General features: G+C 36.3%; 1 protein-coding gene across 4 annotated transcripts in view; it reads right to left on the reverse strand.

Moving 5' to 3' along the window:
• The window catches only part of HELZ (helicase with zinc finger), a 293,362-nt gene that overhangs the window by 30,684 nt on the left and 238,532 nt on the right, over positions 1–24,146 (reverse strand). For all 4 annotated transcript variants that reach the window (XM_069076607.1, XM_069076606.1, XM_069076608.1 and 1 more), the window contains 3 exons: positions 13,703–14,270; positions 13,008–13,242; positions 8,278–8,785 (listed from right to left, as the gene is read on the reverse strand). In XM_069076607.1, the coding sequence (XP_068932708.1) occupies positions 8,278–8,785; positions 13,008–13,242; positions 13,703–14,270 (1,311 nt within the window). The remainder of the gene's footprint in view (positions 1–8,277; positions 8,786–13,007; positions 13,243–13,702; positions 14,271–24,146) is intronic.

The following is a 24,146-nucleotide window of genomic DNA, read 5'->3' on the forward strand; positions in this document are numbered from 1 at the left end:
AGAAATGGGGAGGCTAGGTGGTGCAGTGAGTAGAGTACCGGCCCTAGAGTCAGGAGGACCTGAATTCAAATCCGGCCTCAAATACTTAACACTAGCTGTGTAACCTTGGGCAAGTCACTTAACCTTAACTGCCCTGCCTTCCCCTCTCCAAAAAAAATTTTTTTTTAAAAAGCAAAAAATAAACAAAAAAGAAGTTAATGATCTGAATAGAAATTTTGAAAAGTTACATATACTAAACCTCTGGAGAACACTAAAGGGGAATACAAAGAAGTATACTTATTTCTAAGCTTTGTATAATGGCACATTCACAAAACTGACCATGTATTTAGGGCATAAAAACCACACAAACAAATGTAGAAAAGTAGAAATATTAAATGTATCTTTTTACCAACCATAATGCAATAAAATTTATTCTCAAAAAAGGGCTTTTGAAGGAAATTAAAAACTAACTGGAAACTAAATAATTAATCCTAAAGAATGGATGGGTCAAAGAACAAATTCTAGAAACACACAATAATTTCATTAAAGATAATGAGAACAATTAGACAGCATACAAAAATTTGTGGGATGTACTCAAAGTAGGAATCAGGGAAAAAATTATCTCTAAACTCTTTCATCCCTTAAAAGAGAAAAAGAACAGATCAATAAATTGGACACACAATAACAAAAAAATCAGAATACCAACAACTAAAACCTCCAAAAAAACAGATTTGAATTTAGGCCCTCCTGGCTCTAGGGTCAGTGCTCTTTTCACTGTGACACCTGGCTGCCCTGAAGCAGTTTAAAACAACAACAACAACATAAAAAGATAAGCCATTAGCAAATTTGATTAAGAAAAAGAGGAAAACAAAATTACCAATATAAAAATGGGGTAAGGGGAGGCAAATTCAAAACCAATGAGGAAGAAATAAAAGCAATTATTAGGCACTGTTTTGTCCCACTATATGCCAATAAAGTTGATCATTTAAATGAAACAAGTAAATATTTACACATATACAATGCTCGGACTAACAGAACAGGAAATAGAACATTTCAACAACCTTATCTTGGAAAACAAAATTGAGCAAGATACAGATGATCCCCTAAAAGGAAAAACAAAACAAAACAAAACAAGAAGTGGACAGATTTATAAATGAATTCTAACAAACATTTAAAGAAAAATTATATCTAATACTATATAAACTGTTTGAGGAAAAAAATAGGTAAAGGAAAGATCCTACCAAATTCCTTCTACAACACAAACATGGTCTTGATACCTAAATCAGAGGGAGTCAAAATGAAGAAAGAAAACTACTGACCAATTTCCTAAATGAACACTGATACAAAAATTTTAAATAAAATATCAGTGAAGAGATCACAACAATATATCACAAAGATCATGTACTATGACGTAGTGGGATTTATACTCTGAATACAGGGCTGGTTCAGTATCAGGAAAATCATAAGCATAATTTCCACAACAATAACAAAACAGACAAAAACCATATTATTATTTCAACAGATGTAGGAAAAGTTTTTGACAAGATATCATACTCTTGTTAAGAAAAAAAAATTGAAAAGCAGTGGAATAAATGGAACTTTCCTTAAAATGATAAATAATAACTACTTAAAACCAAGAGTAAGCAGCATCAGTAATGAGATAAGCCGTTCAAAAAGAAGAAAAAGAATGAAGCAAGAAAGCCTATTATCACCACTGCTATTCAGTATTGTAATAAGAATGTTAACTATAGCAACAAGACAAAAAAAAATAGGTTGAAGTAATTAGCATTTTTTACAGATCATACGATAGTTAAGTAAAAATAAATTTAAAATTAACAACTTCAACCACTTTGCAGGATATAAAATAAATCCATGTACATCATCATCATTTCTGTATATTACAAACAAAAACATTAGGAAGAGAGAAAAAGAGAAATCCCATTTAAAACAACTTTGGACAGTATAAAATACTTGGAACTCTACCTGCCAAGATACATATAGGAACTATATAATACACAATTACAAAATACTTTACACAAATGAGGCCACCCTAAATATCTGGAGAAATATTAAATCCTCATAGGAATGAGTCAGTACAAGAAAAATTACATTATTACCTAAGTTAATTAACTTATTCAGTGCCATACCAATCAAATTACCAAAGAATTACTTTAGAGAGCTAGAAAAAAAAATAACAAAATTCATCTGGAGAAACAAAAAGTCAAGAATACCAAATGGAAAAGAATGGTACTGAGCAGTACCTGATTTCAAACTGTAGTAAAACGATGTAATCAACAAAACAATGTGTTACTGGGTAGAAATAAAGGTTGATCAGTGAAATAGATTAGGCATACAACATACAGAAGCATATGAGCACAATAATGTAGTGTTTAATAAACCCAAAGTTTCCAGCCACTAGGGCAAGAACTCACTATTCAATAAAAAACTATAGGGAAAACTATAGAGTAGTCTAGCAGAAACTAGGTATAAAGCAAAATCTCATGCCATATATCAAGATAAACAAAACCAATACAGGAAACTAGGGTGGAAAAATCTTTGGAATAAGAAATAAGACTTGAGGTAGCTAGATGACTCAGTAAATACAGTACCAGCCCTGGACTCAGGAGGACCTGAGTTCAAATCTGACCTCGGACACTTAACACTTACTAGCTGTGTGACCTTGGGCAAATCACTTGACTGCAACTGCCCTGTCTTCATCCCTCTGGAAAAAAAAAAGACATAAGACCTAATAAAAGCCTTATTTCTAAGATACATAGGGAACCGAGGCAAATTTATCAGAAAAAGAGCCATTTCCTAGTTGACAAATGCTCAAAGGATATAAGTAGGCAGTTTTCAGAGGAAGAAAATTAAAGCTATCAATAGCCATATGAAAAAATGCTCTAATAATTAATAATTAGAAAAATACAAATTAAAACAACTCTAAGATACAACTTTGAAGAAAAAAAGGAAAAAGACAAATGGCAGAGGGGATGTAGGAAAATAGATACATTAATTTAAAGCATTATTGATAAAGCTGTGAACTCTTCCAACCATTCTGGAAAGTAATTTGGTACAATGCCCAAAAAGCTATTAAACTGAGCATGCTCTTTGACTTACCCATTCTATCACTAGGTCTATAGCCCAAAGAGATCAAAGAAAGAGGAAAAGAACCAACATGTACAAAAATATTTATAGCAGCTCTTTTTGTGATGGCAAAGAATTGGAAAATAAGGTGACACCCACCAATTGGGGAATAGTATAGTGTTGGGCAGTAAGAAATGAAGAGGGTAATTTCAGATAAACTTTGGAAGACTTATATGAATGGATGCAAAGTGAAAGAAGCAGAACCAGGAGAACAATTTATATACACACAATATTGTAATGATAATGAAGTTTTAAAGATTTTAGCAACTCAGATAAACACAATTATCAATCACAATTCCCAAGAGGTAATGAAACCCTTCACCAGAGTGGTAAGCTATAAGTGGAGATAAGGAGTCATACATGAGATGCCATGAAAGTGGGAACAAAATTTGGCAATGGATTAGATATAAGTGACAGTGAGGTAAGGATGACATGAAATAAGCCTGTATTAGGAATTTTTGGAAGGGAGGGCTTGAAGGGAAAGATAATAATTTATGCCTTGGACATTTGTTTCAGATGTCTATGGCACATCCTGTGAGAGATAGCCAATAGGCAGTTAATGACACAGGACTAGATCTCAAGAAGGATACAGGACAAGAGCTGGAAATTTACATCTCAGAATCATTTGCATAGAGGTGATAACAGAACTCATGGGAGTTCACAAGATCAAGTGAGAGAATGAACAGAAAGAAGAGAAAAAGACTCAGGACATGGCTTTGGGTGTCATTCACAGTTGGAAATGACATGGATATATAGCCAACAAAGACAGAAAATGAGCAGTTATTCAAGCAGGAGAACTAGGAGAACAAAGTTATGGAAATATGAAAGGAAAGAATCTTCCATGAGAAGATGATCAACAAAGTCAAATGCTTCAGAGGGTCAAGAACTGGAAGTAAGAAAAAGTCATTTTGGCAACTAAAAGAAAATTGTTAACTTTGGAAAGAGCAGTTTCAGCTGAATAATGAGAATAGAAGGTGAAATGTAGAGGATTTAGAAGACAGTGAAAGGAGAGAAATGAAGTCAAAAGACTTAGAAGAAAGTGAGGGGAGAAGAGAAGAGGCAATAAGTATAGAGAATTTTTAAAAGAAGTTTAGCTGAAAAGGAGCATTGTAATATAATAGCTATCAGGATTGGTGGACACAAGTGAAGAGTTTTTTAAGGATGAAGGAGGTAAGGGGAGGTTGAAGGTTAGTAAATATAAATAATAACTGAGACAATCTGCTGGCAATATGGGAGGAAATGGGACATGGGTATATACTTGTAGAGGAGCTAACTCTAGCCTGTAGAAAGTCACCTCTTCATCAAGAGATTGGAATCAGCAGGACATAACGGACAGTGATTTTAGAGGGCTGTCAGATAAGAAGAGAAAAGAGAGCTCCTGGCAAATATTCTCAATGTGGGGGGGAAGTATTTGGTGAAGTATGAAGTATTAAATTAAAAATATTGGGGGAGCAGGTGTTATGAGAGTTTTGAGAACAGATGAGAAGGTCTAGAACATCTGCTGTGGTAAACTAGACAGAGATTAGAAAAATCTCATACTGAGAAAGTTTTATAAGTTACAATTATCGTTTTTCCACATAGGAATATAAATAGTTCAACTTTGATAATAAGTTCCTTATGATTTCTTTTCCCTACCTACCTTCTCATGCTTCTCTTGCTTCTTGTATCTGAATGTCAAATTTTCTATTCAACTCTGGTTTTTTCAACAAGAATGTTTGAAAGTCCTCTATTTCATTGAATGACCATATATTCCCCTGAAATGAGATACTCAGTTTTGCTGGGTAAGTGATTCTTGGTTTTAATCCCAGCTCCTCTGACCTCCGGAATATCATATTCCTAGCCCTCCAATCCCTCAATGTAGAAGTTGTTAGATCCTGTGTTATTCTGATTGTGTTTCCACAAAATTCAAATTGTATCTTCCTAGCTGCTTGTAACATTTTCTCCTTGATCTGGGAATTTCGAAACCTGGCTATAATATTCCTAGGAGTTTTCTTTTGGGGATCTTTTTCAGGAGGTGATCGGTGGATTCTTTCAACCTCTATTTTGCCCTCTGGTCCTAAAACATCAGGGCAATTTTCCTTGAGAATTTCTTGAAGGATGATTTCTAGGTTCTTTTTTTGATCATGGCTTTAAGGTAGTCCAATAATTTTAGAATTATCTCTCCTGGATCTATTTTCCAGGTCAGTGGTTTTTCCCATGAGATATTTCACATTGCCTTCTATTCTTTCATTTGTTTGGATCTGTTTAACAGCATCTTGATTTCTCATAAAGTCATTAGCTTCCATTTGCTCCAATCTAATTCTGAAGGCATGATTCTCCTCAGTGAACTTTTGAGATTCTTGTTCCATCTGTCAAATTTGGCTTTTTAAGGCATTCTTCTCCTCATTGCCTTTTTAAGCCTCTTTTGCCATTTGAGTTCATCTTATTTTTTAAGGTATTATTTTCCTCAGTCAGGCTGTTGACTCTCATTTCGTAACTTTCTTGCATTGTTGTCATTTCTCTTCCCAATTTTTCCAGATCTAAACATGAAAGGCATGATCAGAATAAGAACCTAGAAATCATCTTCCAGGAAGTTCTCAAAGAAAACTGCCCTGATGTCTTAGAACCAGACGGCAAAATAGAAGTTGAAAGAATCCACCGATCACCTCCTGAAAAAGATGTCAAAAAGAAAACTCCTAGGAATAGTATAGCCAGGTTCTGGAATTCCCAGATTAAGGAGAGAATATAACAAGCAGCCAGAAAGAAACAATTTTAATATTGTGGAAACACAATCAGGATAACCAAGGATCTGGCAGCTTCTACACTGAGGGATCCAAGGGCTTGGAATATGATATTCCGAAGGTCAAAGGAGCTGGGATTAAAACCAAGAGTCACCTACCCAGCAAAACTGAGTATCATGTTTCAGGGGGAAATATGGTCATTCAGTGGAATAGAGGACTTTCAAGCATTTTTGCTGAAAAAACCAGAGTTGAATAGAAAATTTGACATTCAGATACAAGAAGGACGAGAAGCATGAGAAGGTAAACAGGGAAAAGAAATTATAAGGAACTTATCAAAGTTGAACTATTTATATTCCTACACGGAAAAACAATAATTGTAACTTATGAAACCTTTCTCAGTAGCTGAAGGGACTAGAAATATATATATATATATATATATATATATATATATAGATATATATATATAGATATATATATATAGATATATATATATGTCTACATATGGGGATATATGGGCATATGTTTAAAGGTATACATAGATAGAGGGCATAGGACCATTTAACAGGGAGGGATGATACTTAAAAGGTGAAATTAAGAGATGAGAGAGGATTATAATGAGAGGAGATGGGGAGAGACAGAATGGGGTAAACTATCTCCTATAGAAGAGGCAAGGGAAAATGGTCACAATGGAGGGGAAGCATAGGAAGGCAAAAGGGAATGGGTCAACCTTACTCCCGTTGAATTTGGCTTGAGGAGGGAATGAAATACACACTAAATAGGGTATCTCACCCTACAGGAGAGTAGGGGGGAAGGGGATGAGAGGGGGGATGATGAAAGGGAGAACAGGCTGGGGGGGAGGGAAGCTGGAAGCACTCACTTTTGAAAAGGGACAGGATCAAAGTAAAGAATAGAACAAGTGGGAGGTGGGATAGGAGGGAGGGAAATATAGTCAGTCTTTTACAATATATCTACTATGGTAATGTTTTGCATAGCTACACGTGTACAACCTCTACTGAACTGCTTATCTTCCCAGAAAGGGTGGGTGACAAGGGAGGAAGGGAATGAATCTGGAATTCAAAGTTTTAAAATCAAATGTTTAAAAATATATAAATAGTATTATTAATACTATTTTACATGTAACTGGGAAATAAGATATACAGGCACTAGGGCATAGAGATCCACTGGAAAAGTCAAAAGGGGTATGGGAGAAAATATGGGAGAGAGCAGATTGGAGGAGGGGATATCCTGTGGGACTGCTATTTTGTGGCGGTGGGTAGGGGAAAAACGGGGAGAAAATTTATAACTCAAAACCTGGCAGAAATGAATGATGTAAATCAGAAGTAAATAGAGCATTTGGGAAAAAAATTAAAAAAAAAAAAAAAGAAAAAGAAGGTGCTTGAGCTCCTTCTTAAAAGAAGAAAAGGACTTTATAAAGCAGGAGAAAGGAAGAAGTGCACTTTGGATATAGAGGACCACCACTGAAAAGGCATGGGAAAGAAGATGGAGTGTCATGTGTCAGGAACAGAGAGAAGACCAGTTTGGCTGGCTGCAGAGTATAGGGGGAGTAATACCCAATGAAGCTGGAAAGACAAGTTGAGGACAGGCTGGGTACAAAATGTATAAAGTGTTTTGCAAATTTTAAATAGCTATATAAATTATATTAAAATTATCACTTAAATTGGAGACTAGTATATTATGTATATATATATATATATATGTGCATACACACATACATATATGTATATATACACACAAACAGACACATGCACACATTTTATACTAAACAGCACAAATATTTTAAGGAAGAAATTCAGTTTATCTCTAAAATTTTCATTCAACTTATCATTAAGCATCTGAAAAAACTGAACACAGAATAAGATCATCAGATTCCATAACCCATTGACACAAGATGGACATAGATGAGTCTTAAGTAAATAAATGGTTAGCAACATGAACAAACACCATGGAACCAACCAGCACAAAGAAATTTCAAAAGTTTTAGAAAGCCCAAATTTCTTTAGAATTAAGAGCTGTGATATGAATTTGAAAAGAAAATCAAACAGTAAAAAATGTTTTTCCACACTAGAAAAGGCAAGAACACTCAAAAAAGCGCAGCACCACACATCATTAGCCCAAAGGCATTGGCCCTTCCAGAGAAGCAATAAAAAGCTTTGGGAGGCTTCATTTTTCAAATATAATAATTACATCACAATTCTGAAGTATCCTAAGGAGAGAGAAGAGAAAAATTGGAAAGTCTAATAATAACTAGAAAAAGTTACTCAATACCTTCTACCAAAAAAAAAATATGCCTATGAAAACTGTATTAATCCTATTGTATATCTATGACCACAGTCATGAAATCATTAAGTATTTACCTTTCCACAATCAAACAAACAAGTGAACAATGAGGGTGGGGGATAGAATGTAACTATACCTCTTCTAAGCTGTGGAGCGAAGAAGCAGATACCACACGAGATGAGAGTGGGTGAAATGGCTCCTGACCAACCACATGTTGATTCTGAATTTGTATAAAAGGGTTCTGTTGTGGTCTGTGGGGTAATGGTGGCAGGCCATAGTGAAAACCCTGTCCCATTAAGTGATTTTGATGTAAATTAGCAAAGGTCCAGGATCCATCAGGTGGCAAATATTTCAAGGGAGGAGGGGTAAGGTTTTCAGATGGTATTGAGAATGAGGGATTATATATTTGGGGTGGCAGATGTTGCTGAAATGCTGGATTGTTGACCATTTCAATGTCTCTGATGTTGTCGAAGTTAGAAAAGTGGCCGCTATGGTTTGAATTGGATGAAGAAGAGTTTGCTGGTGGGCTTCTAGTTTGAACTTGTCTGTATTGCAAAAGTCTCGATTGAGGTGGTGGCATTTCAGTTAGCTCCCGTGTTTCACTTTGATCATGATGAGCCAGCTCTCTGAGTAAGTCCTGAAACCTGATAAAAAGAATAAGTTATGCCAATGGAGAAACAAAAACTCTTTTGCACATTAAATATTTCAAACATTAAACAGTATATATATGATCTCATAGGCATAATAATATACATAAGCAAATGAAATCTTACCACTTAATTTAGATTTAAATATATTCAATAAAATTATGCATCAAGTGGGAAAAAAAATCAACTGTACTTTAAATAAAAGTTTTGGGTAAAATACACTAAATATGATCTTAAACCTGAAAAAAGACAGGTCCTTCCCCCTAATGTTTTTCATAACTGTCATCTTTTTTTTTTCAGTCATTACTCCAGTAGATAAAGGCAGCAATGTACAGTAGACTGAGTAGTGGGCTTAAGTGTCAGGAAGACACACATTCAAATCCTGCCTCTGACACCTCTGTCATTAATTATAGGACCCTGGACAAGTCAATTAATTTTTATATGTTGCAGGTTATCTCCTTATATAAACTAAATCAACAAATAAGTTGTTAGAGTTCCACATTAGGCACTCTCTTCTCTGAAAAAAACATACGGTACATCAGACCCAAGGGAGAGGAGGAAAAACTGCCTATCATTCAAGTGATTCTGACACAAAAACCATCCAATTAAAAAAAGCATTTTTTAAAGCTCCTATCAATAAGAGTAGGCATTTAGGTGGCACAGTGGGGCCTATACTGGGCCTAGAGACAGGAAGATTCATACTCCTGAGTTCAAATCTAGCCTCAGACACTTACTAGTAGTATGATACTGGACAAGTTACCTAACCCCATTTACCTCAATTTTCTCATCTGTAAAACGAACTGGAGAAAAAAAATGGCACACCACTCCAGTATCTTTGCCAAGAAAACCCCAAACAAGATCATGAAAAGTTGGATACAACTGAAAAATTACTGAAAATGCTAAAGGATTATAGAAAATAACACCAATGTTATCTATAGTCACAGTGAGTCATTTTTCTAGCCCAGGACAGCTTAGGAAGACAGACAAAGGGATCTGTGGACACTGGGGCAGCAACTAGTCAGAAGTGCAAGGCAGCCACTGTGATGGTGGTAAAGAGCATTTTAGCACCAGAAGATGGAAAGGAAGCCAAGACAGAGCTCCACAGCAGGAAATACCTGGCCAGAAAGAGAACCTAGGAGACCTCTGTACCAGCACTGGGAGCAAGAATAGGTGCTCTGTCATCCATTACTCAGTTCCAGGCCCAGGGGGCAGAAGAATGGTCCAAGGGGGTGAGGCTAGAGCTTAGTACTGAACAAAGGACAAGTTCCAGAAAATCAGAGCCCACTGAGGAGCAGAGAGGTGCTTCAGTTATAACCTTTATCTCCACACATAAGCCTGCAGTAAAATAAGCAGAGCAGGAGATTGGGCCCAAAAGGGACCCAACAGTTTAGTAGCTCTGAACCTACAGAACCTCTCAGTGGGCTAGCAGTGGTTAACTCTAGCAGCAGGCTCCAGAAATTCAACTATATACGATCTAACAGACCCAACTTGCAGAGCTTACCCCAGAAAAGCAATGAATAGACCTCTTCCTAGATAATACCACTTTGGAAGCAATGATAACTTACAGATCCCCAAATTAAGCTGTGAAAGCAGCAGAAGAAAGTAAAAAGACAGAACCTAAGGTCAGACACCATTCACTACTGCCCCAGTCCAAGAAATTAACAGAGTCCTGTATTAACAAAGTCCAAAATCAAGAAGAGGCTGGAAAAAAAGAGCAAGCAAAAAAAGAACTTGACCATGAAAAGCTATTATGGTGGAAGAGAAACTCAAGGCTCAAACAAAGAAGACAATAACTTAAAAACATCTATAAACAAAGCCTCAAAGAAAAATGAAGATTTGACACAAGCTTAACAAGAATACATAGAATTAAAGGAAGAGCTAAAATGACTTTTAAAATCAAATGAAAGCTATGAAAGAAAGATATGAAAAGAGAATTAACAGCTTGGTAAAAGTACAAAACCTCACTGAAAAAAATAATTCACTGAAAATTAGAGCTAATGACTCCATGAGACATTAAAAAATAATAAAACAAAGTCAAATGACTACAAAAAAAAAGAAAATATAAAATATCTCATAGGAAAAGAAAACTAACCTGGAAACAAGTTGAGGAGAGGTAATTCAAGAATCATCAGGACATGGGGCAGCTAGGTGGCACAGTGAATAGAGCACCAGCCCTGTAGTGAGGAAGACCTGAGTTCAAATCAGGCCTCAGACACTTAATACACACACCCAAAAAAAAAAATAAAAAGAAAAACCAGCCATGTGACCTTGGGCAAGTCACTTAACCCCAACTGCCCTCCAAAAAGCAAAAAAAGAAGAAGAGGAATCATTGGGATGACCTGAAAACCCAAGAACAACAAAAAAGGATCCTATATATAATATTTTAAGAAAGTATAAAGGAAAACTGCCCAGATATATTAAAACGAAAGATCAAAACATAAACTAAAAAAAAAAACAATCTACTATTAATCCCCTAAAGAAATTCCAAAATGAAAACTCAAAGTAATATAATAGCCAAAATCCAAAACTGTCAGTTGAAGGAGAAAATGATAACAAGTAGTCCCATTTGGCAGAAATGTAGAGCCTGCAAAGGGGAGTACTGTGAAATAAACCTAGAAACATAGGCTAGAGTTAGATATTAAAAGGCTTTAAATGCAGAGCTGAACTTTTTTATTTTATCCTACAGGCAATAAGGAATATTGGAGATTTAAGGAAAGGAATCACACACTAAGACTTGTTCTCTAACAGATATTATTTGAGCAAATGTGTGGAGAATGGATTATAGGAGAAAGAATGAAAGCTGGAAGTCCAATTAGGAAGTTGTTATAAAAATGAGGGCCTCTATTGGTCATGTGAGTGGAAAGAAGAGGATAGATTAGAAGTAAATCAAGAATTGGAAACTCATTGGATCTAATCAGGTACAGGAGAAACAGCCTCGCTCTGGAGTCAAAGGACCTAGATTCTAAAACCCCATCTGAAATCTGATGTTTGTGAAATCTTTTTTTTTATGGAGGCAATTGGGATTAAATGACTTGCCCAGGTGCATAACAGCTAGGAAGTATCTAAGGCCAGATTTGAATTCAGGTCCTCCTGATTCCAGGGCTGGTGCTCTACCCACTGTGCCACCTTGCTGCCCCATGTTTGTATAATCTTGAAGTCACTTAATGTGATAGTTAGTTTGGTCATCTGCAAAACAGGAGGCTGGACTTGATGGCTTCTAAGGTCCCTTCTAGCTCTAACATGGGTTTAAGTTCTGCCTCTGACACATAGTGATTGTGACTTTGACCAAGTCATCTAAACTCTCAATACTACCCTAGACAACTCTTGGAGACATATGATCCTAGGTACCTGTTATAATGAAGAGATGGCACTCCCTATTTTTTAGATAACATTTAAAGTTACAAATTAATCATTTTTTCTTTTAAGCAATTGGGGTTAAATAACTTGCTCAAGGTTACACGGCCAGTTATTTCTGGGTGTGGTGCTAAGTATCAGAGCCCAGATTCGATCCCTGGTCATCCCAACTCTGGGGCTGGTGCTCCTACCCACTGTGCCACCTGGCCACCCCCAAATTAATAACTTTTAATCACTGATTTTCCTTCTGTTTCTATATACCCTTCTATATTCTATATACCCTTTATAATTCAACAAATTTTTATTATATACATGATCAAGGAGACTGTTATATTTCCCTAGAAGTAAGGGGATGAGGAAACAGGAATACATGTAGCTGTCAGACTACATAATTCATACCTGAAAAATAGTGTTTTGACAAACTAAAATCACTAGGAGTTTCAACCAAATCAATTCTGAATGATATATTCTTATATATCCTTGTACACCACAGTATAAAATTTCTTCACAAGAATGCTGTTCAGTCATTTTTCAGTCCTAACTCTTCATGACCTCATTTGGGTTTTTCTCGGCAAAGATACTAGAATGGTTTGTCATTTCCTTCTCTAGTTCCTTTTACAGATGAAGAATTGAGGCAAATAGGGTTAAGCGACTTGCCCAGGGTCACATAGCTAGTAAGTGTCTAAGGCCAGATTTGAACTCAGGAAGATGAGTCTTCCTGACTCTAGGAGGAGTGTTCTGTCCACTGTGCCAACTAGCTGTCCCTTCACAAGAATACTCCTACTCAAAATAAAAGGACTAGATTTTCAAGGAAATTTTGGTAAAATTTTTGTTTCAGAAGCTACTTTTAAGAATGTTCAAATACCTTGAATGCGTTGCTTCTGCTTCATTTTCTACATTACTGGCAAGTTTCCAGTTTGCCCTGATTGGCTGTTGATGTAAACTTGCTGGTTGCTGGGGAAGATGCTGCAGGTGAGGGTGGTGATAGTGTGGATGGGGAAGACGGCCTTGACTGAGATAGGCATTATGCTCACTCCACTGCTGCATTCTTGCTTGCTGTTGCCATAATGTTTCTAAGGCCACATTTCCAGGCATATGTTCTGTTTTTAAAAAAAAAAAAAAGAAAGAAAGAAATTGTAAAAACGTAAAACATTGTTGGTTGGAGGTCGAGTTTTTAAAAAAGTTTTTACTGCCAACAATCAGGATTTTCCCACAAAGATCCAGCAATAGCTACTACTAATTTTGTGAAGAACGCAAGAAATCCCTAGACTTGTCAAACAAGTAAGAAAGTCTTAGGTGAATAAAATCACTCACCTAAAATTTTCATCTAGCAAAAATTTTATATACTCTAATGTTCCACACTATGTAAAACTAATTATTGACACAATACCGACTATTATGGTAAGTAAGCTATTCTTAGTGGGATTACTCCAAGAACTGAATAAATCCTACCCTTAAAGTAATATTCTGTAGTACATATGCTATTAGGTAAATAACCTCTTGAACTTTCAGTAGTGAAACTTAAAAGAGATATTGGAAGAAAATAAAAATAAAACTTACCTAAAGCTTCCCCTAGTGGTAATCCTGGAGGATTTTCTTCAACGAAATTATTCAAGTGAGAGGGGGGAATCATTGGGTTGCGTTGTGCAATGGCTCTCAGAGAGTTAACTTCTTGCAACACAGGACGAGGGTGCTGTTCAGATATCACTGCATCTACAGCAGGAGAATGTGGTCGATGAGAGACTGCATTATTAAAGAAGGAATGGTTGGGGCCTGCTTGATATGTAGGAGAAAGTTGAGAGGGCTGCTGTTGACTTTGTTGATTCAACTGGTTATGCTGCTGGACTGCTTGGTTTGGTTGAGGTGGTATATGCGTTGGTTGCTCAGGGAAATGATTCTGCTGCTGACTTAAATTTGGGGGCTGTTGAACTGGAAATGGTTGTCTTGGTAGCTGGGATAAGTGCTGATAATGGCGATGAGGGACTGCATACTGTGCATGGGGAGCAGTAAGATGAAGATTTAGGTGTCTTGTGTTGAGATTATCTTTGCGATGAAATTTGGAATTAGGATAAACAACACCAGGGCGAGATTCTGGACTTCGGTTCTGTGGATTTGTATCTAAATCATTCTAGAGAAAATGAAAATAAATGTCTTAATTACAAAAGTAACAATACTTTTGATATCTTGAGGACAAACTGTTCACTTTAAGATAATTAGATATAGTGGTGACTTTTTTTTTCTTTTGCTTTTTGGGGGGCATCTGGGGTTAAGTGACTTGCCCAAAGTCACACAGTTAGTAAGTGTGTCAAGTGTCTGAGGCCGGATTTGAACTCAGGTCCTCCTGACTCCAGGGCCAGTGCTATATTCACTGTGCCACCTAGCCACCCCTGTATAGTGGTGACTTTCAAAAAAAAATAAGAGTAAGATAATAGAAAAAAAAAAGCATAGTGAATTCTAGTGCAAAAGATGAGACGTTCTTGTTCTATTATAAACTTTTACATATTATATACTGTATTTAATATACTATATACAATTATAATATGTAACATATACTATTACATAATACGTATTTTATTCATTAATAATTAACATGATAGCATGGCTTCTCAGAAGATTCAATTCTTTTAATACTCAAAATCTAAATTCTCATTTGAAATACCTTGATATCAAAAATGAGTTTTGTTATCAATTTCTAGTGTTACATATTACAATAATCAATCCTGGTGCTCTTAGACTCATCAGATTGTTTTTATACATTCACTAAGAAAGTTAAGCCTACTAATGAAAAGCAAAGAGCATTTTAAATAAGATATTACCATTACATAAAATAGTACTTGCTAGGATTGGCCAAATACTTTTAATGTAATTCAAGAAAATATGTATTCCTTTATTGGCTTAATTTTAACAACTGCAGAAATTGGATAGAAGTTGTATTAGGTAAAGAGAATACTACTGCCAAAAATATGTTTTACTACCACACATTTTTATTTTCACTTTTAATTCTAACATAACCCACTATAAAAAAATCCACACACTGAAGAAACATGATAGACCACTTTGTCAGAGCTTAAAAAGTCTTAGAAACATGAATTCCATAACCAAACAAGGCATACAAGAGAAAGATAAAACAGTTCATTTCAATTACACAAACAAATCAATATTACTAGCCTAAGAAGAAAAGCTTCCAATTCGGAAAAATACTTACATCAAGTATCTTGGATAGAATCCTGCTACCTAGGGGCAGCTAGGTGGTACAGTGGATAGAACACTGGCGTTGGAGTCAGTAGGACCCGAGTTCAAATTCATCCTAAGATACTTGACACTTACTAGCTATGTGACCCTGAGCAAGTCACTTAACCCCAACTGCTTCACCAAAAAAATAAATCCTACTATTTAAAATATTATACACTTACATATAAACAAACATAGACTGAGACATTTCCCAATGATGGTCAAAGACCAGAAGCAAATAATTTTAAAACAATTACAAACTACTGATATATATATATATATATATATATATATATATATATATGTATATGAAAGCTTGCTCAGTATCATTAATAAGAGAAATTAAAATGAAAACTATACTTTTCACTCAGAAAATTAGTAAAAATGAAAAAAGATGGGAATGTTCAATGTCTGATGGGTTGTATAAAAACAGGTAACAAATATTTATTAAGTGCCTACTATGTGCTAAGTGCTATGGTGAGTACTGGGGATACAAAGAATGGCAAAAGAGAGCCTTTGCTCTCAAGGAGCTCTCAGTATAACATCAAGAAAGTCCCAATCTAATGAGACATATAAATATAGTATTAGTAGAGCTATGGAACTGGTTTAACTATTCTGGAAAACTATAAAATGTCCACATCCTTTAAGTTAGATCACATCACTAGGCATACAAGCAAAGGAGAACACAGTCAAAAAGAAAAGTCACAGATAATCAAAATATTTACAGCAGTATTTTTTGTAGTTGCAAAGAAATGGGGAGAAAAATAGATTTCCCCCCTGACTGCGGAATAACTAAAGAAGTCATGATACATTAATGTTATGGAGTATTACTATACTGTTAAAAACATGAATACAGAACAACATAGGAGGACATAGGAAGTGACACAAAATGGAAGAAAGCAAAAACAGGAAAATATATGGAATTATAACAAAATCAACAGAAAAACAACAAAACCCCCAACTTAAACACAATATAATTATAATAATCAAGTTTGTCCATAAAGAAGGGAAAAGATTCTACTCTCTCCTTATGAGAGGTGAGAGGTTATAGGTGTAGAAGATTACATACATATACCATCAGACTTGGTTCATATATTGGTTAATTTTACTTATATTTTTTCCTTTTTTAAAAAATGTATTGTTAAAAAGGATCACTCTCTAGGAAGAGATATTTGGAAATGAAGGTGATCTAAAAACAAAAGATATTAATAAAACTGAAAACAAAACTATAAATTCTGTAAAATACAGCACATGATCTGTAAAGGGGTATGAAAACAAAGAGGATCCAGAGAAAAGCTTAGTATCGGCATCCTGAAATTCACATCTTTTCATTTCTCACCCTGGTGCAATCATTTTGGAATTCTCTGGCTTCTGCACCATGCCTGGTACTCCCTCCCACCCCACCCCTCCCCCCACAACTTTTCAGGTTTCTTTTGTGTGTTGTCTTCCTCCATCAGGAGGCAGCTCCTTTAAGGCAGTGACTTTTCTTTTTCATATTTGTATACCCAATGCTTAGCACAGAGTCTGGCACACAGCAGATTCTTTAACAAATACTTATTGAATATAGATATGCACATCGAAACTACTTGGTACTGGCTGAGGAATAGAGTAGTGGATCAGTGGAATAGATTGGGTACACGAGACACAGAAGTAAATGACTATAGTACTCTACTGTTTGATAAACCCCCAAACCCCAGCTTTTGGGATAAGAACTCACTATATGACAAAAACTGCTGGGTAAACTGGAAAATAGTATGGTAGAAACTAGGCATAGACCAATATCTTACACTGTATACCAAAATAAAGTCGAAATGGGTACACAATCTAAGTATAAAGACTGATACTGCAAGCAGAGAGAGCAAGTTATAGTTTACCTGTCAGATTTATGGAAAAGGGAAGATTTTATGACCAAACAAGAGTTAGAGACCATTATGAAATGCAAAATGGATAATTATGATTACATTAAATTGCACAGTTTTTTATATAAACAAAGCCAATGTAATCAAGATTAAGACGGAAGTGGAAAATTTAGAAAGAATTTTTACAACCAGTGTCTCTGATAAAGGCATCATTTCTAAAATATACAGAGAAATGACTCAAATCTATAAGAATACAAGTCATTCCCCAACTGATAAATGGTCAAAGGATATGAACAGGCAGTTTTCAGAGAAAGAAATTAAAGATATCTATAAGCATACAAAAAAATGCTCTAAATCACTACTGATTAGAGAAATGCAAAACAAAACAACTCTGAGGTACCACATCTCACCACCCAGATTGGCTAGCATGACAAAAAAGGAAAATTATAAATGCTGGAGAAGATGTGGAAAAATTGGAACACTAATGCATTGTTGGTGGAGTTGTGAACTGATCCAACCATTCTGGAGAGCAATCTGGAACTATGCCCAAGGGGCTATAAAAATGTGAATACCCTTTGACCCAGCAATACCACTTCTAGGTCAATATCACAAAGAGATCACACAAGTGGGAGGAAGACCCATATGTACAAAAATATTTACAGCAGGTCTTTTTGTGGTGGCAAAGAACTGGAAATCAAAGGGATGCCCATCAATTGGGGAATGGTTAAACAAGTTGTAGTATATGAATGTAATGGGATACTATTGTGCTATAAGAAATGAAGAGCAGACAGACTTCATAATAACCTGGAGAGACTTATATAAACTGATGCTGAGTGAGGGGAGCAGCAGTGAGGGGAGACTGACTAACGCTGATAAACTGGGCTCCTCTCGGCAATACATGGTTAGAAGACAACTTCAAAAGACTCATGATGGAAAGGGATATCCACATCCAGGGAAAGAACTACAGAGTCTCTCTTTTGTGTTTTGTTTTGTCCCTTCTTTCTCATTGTTCACTCCATTGGTTATAATCCTTATTTGCAACTTGACTAATGTTGAATGTGAAGGTATTTGTAGAACCTATATTTGATTGCATACCACCATGGGAGGAGGAGGGAAGAAAGGGAGAGGTAGAAAATTTGAAACTCAAGGGATTGTGGAACTCAATGTTGTAAACTAAAAGTAAACAAATAAATTTAATTATATTGTCAAAAAATAATATAGACATGAAAAGTATATGAATAGGCAGTTTTCAGAAAATATAATCATATGAAAAAGTATTCTAAATCACTACTGATTAGAGAAAAGTAAATTAAAATAACTCTGTGGTAATACCTCATACCTATTAGACTGGCAAACATGACAGAAAGGAAAATGACAAATGTTGGAGAGGATGTGGAATAATTGGGACACCAATGCACTGCTGGTGGAGTTGTGAAGTGGTCCAACCATTCTGGAAAACTCAGCAATGCCACTACTAGGTCTGTATCCCAAAAAGATCAAAGAAAAGAGAAAAAGACCTATTTGTACAAAAATATTTATAGCAGATATAGAGCCTGGGTGGCGGAGTCAAGATGGCAGAATAGAAACAGGACTTCCACGGGGCTCTGGCTTCCACCTCCCCCAATTCATGTAAAAAGCGACTCTGAACACACTTTGCAGCTATAGAACCCACAAAATGAAGCTAAGCTCCTGCTGAGGACAGCCCGGCAGGCCAGAAGGAATTGGCCAGTGCAGCATTCTGGGAGCCAAGCCCAGCCTCACGGAGCCAGAGGTTTTAGCCCCAGGGCGGGCCTGACCAACCACTAGCTGGAGGGACTCCAGATCATCAGCAGCTGTGGTGCTTTCCAGAACTATCAACACATAGATGCTAAGGACAAAGTGAGAGGTCAATGAAGTGTGGACTTTAGGATCCAGTAGTTCAGGCATGCTATCAGCTTTTGCCCCTGGCACAAGAAGCAGCTGAGGTAGTGTGCAGCTGCCACCACTTGGCACCTTCAGCTCCTGGCCTACAGAGTATAGTAGGACCAAGTGACAAGTCTCACTCTTGCTTTAACCTGCTTGGATCTGGATTGTGGTCTAGGGTGGAGGTCCTGGGGTGTGCAATAAGCTTGCCAGAGTATGTGGAGGTTCAGAGAGGGCACCCAACTAATACCTTCAGCAGCTGAGAAAACCCCAGTGTTTGGGATGAAGGCCCCCTGTCTGGTGGCAGTGTCCTACTGTGGCAAAAAGCCCAGGGGTCAAGTGATTGAGTGGCTACATGAGCAGGCAAAGAAAGCAAAATAAGCAGAACAACCCAACTTTACACTCCTATTTGGGCGACAAAAAGGATCAAAGCATGGAACAGGAGAAAGACAGTGAAGTCAGAACTCCTGCACCAAAAGCTTCAAAGAAAAATACGAGCTGGTTACAGGCCATAGAAGACCTTAAGAAGCAAATAGGAGAAGTGGAGGAAAAATTGGGAAGAGAAATGAGAACAATGCAAGAAAGATATGAAATGAGAGTGAACAGCCTGACTGAGGAAAAGAACACCTTAAAAAATAGACTAACTCAAAGGGTAAAAGAGGCTCAAAAAGGCAATAAGGAGAAGAATGCCTTAAAAAGCCAAATTTGCCAGATGGAAAAAGAATCTCAAAAGCTCACTGAGGAGAATCATTCCTTCAGAATTAGATTGGAGCAAATGGAAGCTAATGACTTTATGAGAAATCAAGATGCTGTTAAACAGATCCAAACAAATAAAAGAATAGAAGGCAATGTGAAATATCTCATGGGAAAAACCACTGACCTGGAAAACAGATCCAGGAGAGATAATTCTAAAATTACTGGACTACCTGAAATCCATCATCAAATAAAGAACCTAGAAATCATCCTCCAAGAAATTCTCAAGGAAAACTGCCCTGATGATTTGGAACCAGAGGACAAAATAGTGGTTGAAAGAATCCACTGACCACCTCCTGAAAAAGATCCCAAAAAGAAAACTGCTAGGAATATTATAGCCAGGTTTCAAAATTCCCAGGTCAAGGAGAGAATATTACAAGCAGCCAGGAAGAAATAATTTGAATACTGGGGAAACACAATCAGAATAAAACAGGATCTGGCAGCTTCTACACTGAGGGATAAAAGGGCTTGGAATATGATATTCTGGAGGGCAAAGGAGCTGGGATTAAAACCAAGAATCACCTACCTAGCAAAACTGAGTATCATGTTTCAGGGGAAAATATGGTCATTCAGTGGAATAGTGGACTTTCAAGCATTCTTGATTAAAAAACCAGAGTTGAATAGAAAAACTGAAGCATGAGAAGGTAAACAGGGAAAAGAAATCATAAGGAAGTTATTAAAGTTGAACTATATACATTGCTACATGGAAAAATGATAATTGTAACTGATGAAACTTCTCTCAGTATGAAAATAGTTGAAGGGAATAGAAACATATATATGTATATACATATATGTATACACACACATATATTCATATATGTCTATACAGGATGGTATATGGGCATATGAATACATACGTGAATGTGTGTATATATGTTTACAGGGCACAGATAGAGGGCACATGACCAATTTAATAGGAAGGCATGATACTTAAAAGGTGAAATTAAGAGGTGAGAAGGGAATATAATGAGGGGAGATGGGGAGAGACAGAATGGGGTAAATATTTCATAGAGAAGAGGCAAAGGAAAATGGTTACAATGGTGGGGAAGAACAGAAGGCAAAAGGGAATGGGTCAACCTTTTTCTCATTGAATTTGGCTCAGGAAGGGAATGATATACACACTAAATAGGGTATCTCACCCTACAAGAGAGTAGGGGGGAAGGAGATGAGAGGGGGGATGATGGAAGGGAGGTCAGGTTGGGGGGGAGGGAAGTTGGAAGCACCCACTTTTGAAAAGGGACAGGATCAAAGTAGAGAATAGAACAAGTAGGAGGTGGGATAGGAGGGAGGGAAATATAGTCAATCTTTTACAATATATCTACCATGTTAATGTTTTGCATTGTTACACATGTACAACCTATACTGAATTGCTTATCTTCCCAGTAAGGGTGGGTGACAAGGAAGGTAGGGAATGAATCTGCAATTCAAAGTTTTAAAATCAAATGATTAATATATATATATATATACTATTATTAATACTACTTTACATGTAATTGGGAAATAAGATATACAGGCATTGGGGCATAGAGATCCACCATGCCCTACTGGAAAAGTCAAAGGGGGTATGGGAAAAGATATGGGAGAGAACAGACTAGAGGAGGGGATATCCTGTGGGACCGCTATTTTGGGGCAGTGGGTAGGGGAAAAACGGAAAGAAAATTTGTAACTCAAAATCTGGCAGAAATGAATGATGTAAACCAGAAGTTAATAAAGCATTTAAAAAAAAAAAAAATATATATATATATATATATATATATATATATTAATAGTAGCTCCTTTTTCTGATGGCAAAAAAACAGAAATTGAGGAGATACCCATCAAATAAACTGGGAAATGACTGAACAAGTTGTGGCATATAATCATGACGGAATACCAGTGTGTTATAAGAAATAATGAGCAGAATGCTTTCAGAAAAGCCTGCAAAGGCTTATATGACCTGATGCAGTGTGGGTTGAGCAGAACCAGAAGGACACTGCACATAGTAACAGCATTTTTGCACAAGGATCGATTGTGAGTTATTTGGCTATTCTGATCAATACAATGATCCAAGACAATTCAGAAGGACTTTTATCATGAAAACTGCTATCCACCTCTAGCGAAAAAATTGATGGATTCTGAGTGCTGATTGAAGTATAAATTCTTCACTGTATTTTTCTTACTTTTTTTTGCAACATAGTTAATATGGAAATATGTTTTGCATCAGTTCACATGTGTAATTGTTATTACATTTTTTTTTTGTCTTCTCAGTGAATGGGGGAGGGTTCTAAGGAGGAAGAGAATTTGGAACTCAAGAATTCTTTTTAAAAGAATGTTAAAAATAAAAAAGTAAATTTAGTATAAATTTTTTAAAGTAAAAAAAGTTAAAGAGAGCATAATTTTCAATTATTCAAGTACTATTACTATCACTTATAAAATAAGTAAATTATAAAAAATATATAAATAAATAAGCAACTACCCTTGCTTTTTTTTTCTTTTTTCTTCCTGATTATGACTTCTGGCCATGCCACTACTGATTAGCAGTAAAGACAATGTAAAAGTAGGGAGAAAAGAAGAATATGAAACTATTTCATTTTGCCAATAATAATACTCAACATTAGAAAGTACTTCAAGGTATATAAAGCATTTACATATATCATTTGAAGTTTTTACCATTTATTGGCCTTTTACAAGGCTCCTAAAAAATTACTAACATGAGATTTAAAGATTATTAGTGAGTTTTCACCTTAAGTCTACTCTGGTCCATAATAAGTATGAAAAATCATGATTTGTAGCTTCACAGAAAAGTAAAGAATCATCAACATGTTTTCTAGTGACTTCTGGGATACTTCCCTTCTTTCCTCAGTGACTTCAGTCCCTGGATCAGTCTTTCTCTCCTCCTTAATTCCTATTACAAGGGTAGTTCAACCTACCATTGATACTCACAATAACCTCCCAGTTCCTCAACTTACTAATTTCATACAACGTACACCCCACCTCAGTCACAAAGATAAACATATTCTTGATTGTGCCTTCACCCACCAATGCACAACTTTCACGTTTATGAATTCTGAAATTCTCTTTTCCGATCACAATCTACTGTCATTCTACCTCTCCCTCTGCTTTGAAACCCCAAGTCCTGTTCATTCAGTGTGCCCTCCAATGCTTTCAACCTTCAGTTTTTCCCCAGCCATAACCCCTGCACTAGCTACAATTTCTTCTTTTTCCCATCTTGAACTCCCTTTAGTGAACCAGTTCCATGCTATACTGTTCTTTTTCTTCAGTAAATATCACTGACCTTACCCGTCCAAACTCTGACCTTGGCTCACTCTCACCATCTCCTTTGTTAACTATGTATATGCTGCTGCACAAAACTGAAGAAAATCACAAAACTGCTTACTGAGACCACTATAAATGTATGTTACATAACCTTAACTGAGCCCTCACTGCTGCTGGGCAATTCTAATGAACTCATGATCCCACTAACCACAGGTGTTCTTTCCAAAACTTTTCACCTTCCTCAAACCTCTCTCCCTACTCTCTCAGCTGAGAAGTTTGTCTCACATTTTCCAAAAAAAAATGGAGGCCATTAGCCATGACTCCTTCCTCTCATATCACCTTCACGATATGAATGGTCTTCGGCCATTATTTCTTCCCTTATCCTTGTCTCATATTAAGCAGTTGAGTCTCTCCTTGCCAAGGAAAACTCCTCTACCTGTACAAATGATCCCATTCCATCCTGTCTTCTCCAGCAGGTTGCCCCCTCTATCATTCCCACTTTCACTTATCTTCAATATCTATCTAATGGCTACTTTGTTACTGCCTCTACACATACCCAAGTCTCCTTTATCCTCAAAAAACTTTCCACTGACCTGTCCATTTCCACTAAGCACTTCCTATCTATCTCCTTCTTTATTTGGCTAAACTTAAGAAGGCCTTAAACAAACAGTACCTTTACTTTCTTTCTTCTTATTCTCTGCAATTTGGTTTCCAATCTCATCATTTGACTGACAGAGCTCTTCCCAAAGTCATCAACAACTTTTTAATCATCAAGTCTAGCGGCCTTTTCTTAATCTTCAAAATCTTGAGTTCTTTGTAGCCTTTGACAGCCTTCATTACCCTCTTCTCTAGCAATTTTCATGACTATTTTCCTGGTTCTCCTAACTCTCTGACTGCTCCTCTCTTGTCTCCTTTACTGGATCTTCATCTAGGTCATGCCAACTAATATTAAGACTCTGTCCTGGGCATTCTTCTCTTCTACTTCTACATTATTTTGCTTAGTG

The sequence above is a fragment of the Petaurus breviceps genome, unplaced genomic scaffold (genome assembly GCF_028583685.1).
Source record: "Petaurus breviceps papuanus isolate PSGF00001 unplaced genomic scaffold, PetGlider_PUasm1.0 90925, whole genome shotgun sequence".
Lineage (NCBI taxonomy): Eukaryota > Metazoa > Chordata > Mammalia > Diprotodontia > Petauridae > Petaurus > Petaurus breviceps.